Source organism: Camelina sativa, chromosome 4 (assembly GCF_000633955.1).
Source record: "Camelina sativa cultivar DH55 chromosome 4, Cs, whole genome shotgun sequence".
NCBI classification, from domain to species: domain Eukaryota; kingdom Viridiplantae; phylum Streptophyta; class Magnoliopsida; order Brassicales; family Brassicaceae; genus Camelina; species Camelina sativa.
The window spans coordinates 2,460,212-2,462,399 of record NC_025688.1 but is presented as its reverse complement, the minus strand read 5'-3'; the positions used below and the strand labels follow the sequence as shown (position 1 = coordinate 2,462,399).

Genomic DNA, 2,188 nt, shown 5'->3' with positions numbered 1-2,188 from the left:
TCAAAAGTTGTAATGGAAGAGACAACGAAGCAGAACAACAAGAATAAGAAGAAGATTGTTGTTACTACCGATGATTCCAAGAAGAAGGAGCGTCATATTGTTACTTGGACTCCTGAGGTCTCTCTTCTCTCTCTTTTTCTTTATATAATATTCGATCAATCTCTGTTTCTGATTGTGTTCTGTAATCGAACTTTGTATTGATGAATCTCTCTGTTTCAGGAAGATGATATACTAAGGAAGCATATCAGTGTACATGGAACTGAAAAGTTAGTTCTTTTTTTTTGGGTTTTCGATATCTGGGTTAAGTTTCTGTTCTAATGGGTTGATTGATTCTGATGTAAAGTTTTGATTTTTTTTTGTTGTTGTGATTGATATTAGTTGGGCGATCATTGCATCCAAGTTTAATGATAAGAGCACAAGGCAGTGTAGACGAAGGTTTGGTTTAGTCTTATTTGATATCAAGATTATTGTTTTTTAATGTGGAGTTTTTTTGATCTGATTGTGTGGGTTTTTGTTTGATTTAATGCAGATGGTATACATACTTAAACTCTGATTTCAAGAGAGGAGGTTGGTCCCCTGAAGAAGATACACTTTTGTGTGAGGTTGGACATCTTTTTTTTGATGACATAGAGATGAAGAGATGACAGAGTTTGTGACTGATCTTATTTGTGTTTCGTTTTGAAGGCACAGAGATTGTTTGGGAATAGGTGGACTGAGATAGCGAAAGTGGTCTCAGGCAGGTATATTGGAACCAACAGATATAAGCTTTAATGGTGGACCAAGTTTATTATTGATATGGAATTAGAGAATTCATTCTTGTTCTTTGTGGTTTGTTGTGTAGAACGGATAATGCTGTGAAGAACAGGTTTACAACACTGTGCAAGAAGAGAGCTAAGTATGAAGCCATGGCTAAAGAGAACAAGATCGCTTGTTGTGTGAACTCAAACAACAAGAGACTGTTGTTCCCAGATGGTATTAGTACACCGAGAAAGGTCGAAAGTGAATCTCCTCTTACTAAGAAAATGAGGTGAGAAACCTTGTTTTGGTTTCTCTTGATTGATCCAAAGAAGAATGCTTTTTGAACTGTTATATTGACATATATAGTGGTCATGTTCATTATCCAGGAGAAGTCACATTCCGGATCGTACAGAGATCAAGAGCTACGGGGATAGATCACATATAAAGGTTGAATCGGCTATGAATCAACAGACTAGACCTCCACTTTCGGTAGTATCCCACAATACTGCAGGTATTGATGGCATGAAAGAGCAGAAACTAACATGCAATGCGAAAGTGTGTGATGGTACGCAAAACTCTTCTTCTTGCTTATCCTTATCCTGGGAAATAGATGTGAGTTGAGATGCAAACATAGAGAGTCTTATTCAACTAAGTTGTGTTTCTGGTAAATAGGTGAGGATAAAGGTACCCAAGAGGTGTTTCTTAAGAAGGATGATCCAAAGGTGACAGCTTTGATCGAACAAGCTGAGCTTCTCAGTTCATTAGCACAGAAAGTTAATGCAGACAACACAGATCAAAGCATGGAAAATGCCTGGAAGGTAAACAATGCCTGTGATTCTCGACTCATTTTGTTCTGTAACTTGAACATAATGTTGCACGATCCTTTGTGAGCTTTCTAATAACAAAAGCAATCTCTCTTGTTCCTAATGTTTCCAGGTCCTACAGGATTTCTTGAATAAAAGCAAAGAAAATGATTTATTCAGATATGGAATCCCAGATATAGATTTCCAACTCGAGGAATTCAAAGGTCTTGATGAGGACTTGAGGATTAGTAATGAAGATAGTCAAACATCTTGGAGGTTCATCTAACAGCCATTAATGTCATGATAGTCAAAAATTACTTTTATTATAATATATGAATGATTGTGGTTTTACCTTGTGGTTTCTGATCATCTAACAGCCATTAATGTCATCACTTATATAGGCAACCTGATCTCCATGATTCACCAGCAAGCTCTGAATATAGCTCAGGATCAACCGTAATGCCTCCTCATCCTTGTGGTGATAAAACCCATCAACCCGTGTCTGATACTCAGACAACATCATCGCAGAAACAAAATGACGGGCAGTTACCACAAGCTGAAGAGATTGTGCCTGATGTAATAACTGTGGAACATGTGGATCTACTCACAACATGTCAGGATGTCCTAAAGAACCCTAATGAGATTGT

The 2,188-nt window shown here is 37.4% G+C and overlaps 1 protein-coding gene across 2 annotated transcripts in view; it reads left to right on the top strand.

Annotated features, from left to right (window-relative positions):
• LOC104779614 (transcription factor MYB36-like) overlaps positions 7-2,188 on the top strand; it is a 4,370-nt gene continuing 2,188 nt past the window's right edge. The window contains exons 1-10 of one of the 2 annotated variants that reach the window (XM_019244460.1): positions 7-117; positions 220-266; positions 379-435; positions 530-602; positions 685-740; positions 842-1,027; positions 1,125-1,303; positions 1,411-1,556; positions 1,675-1,817; positions 1,943-2,183. In XM_019244460.1, the coding sequence (XP_019100005.1) occupies positions 13-117; positions 220-266; positions 379-435; positions 530-602; positions 685-740; positions 842-1,027; positions 1,125-1,303; positions 1,411-1,556; positions 1,675-1,817; positions 1,943-2,183 (1,233 nt within the window). In that variant the 5' untranslated portion in view covers positions 7-12. The remainder of the gene's footprint in view (positions 118-219; positions 267-378; positions 436-529; positions 603-684; positions 741-841; positions 1,028-1,124; positions 1,304-1,410; positions 1,557-1,674; positions 1,818-1,942; positions 2,184-2,188) is intronic. The other variant, XM_010503990.1, reaches the window with a different exon arrangement.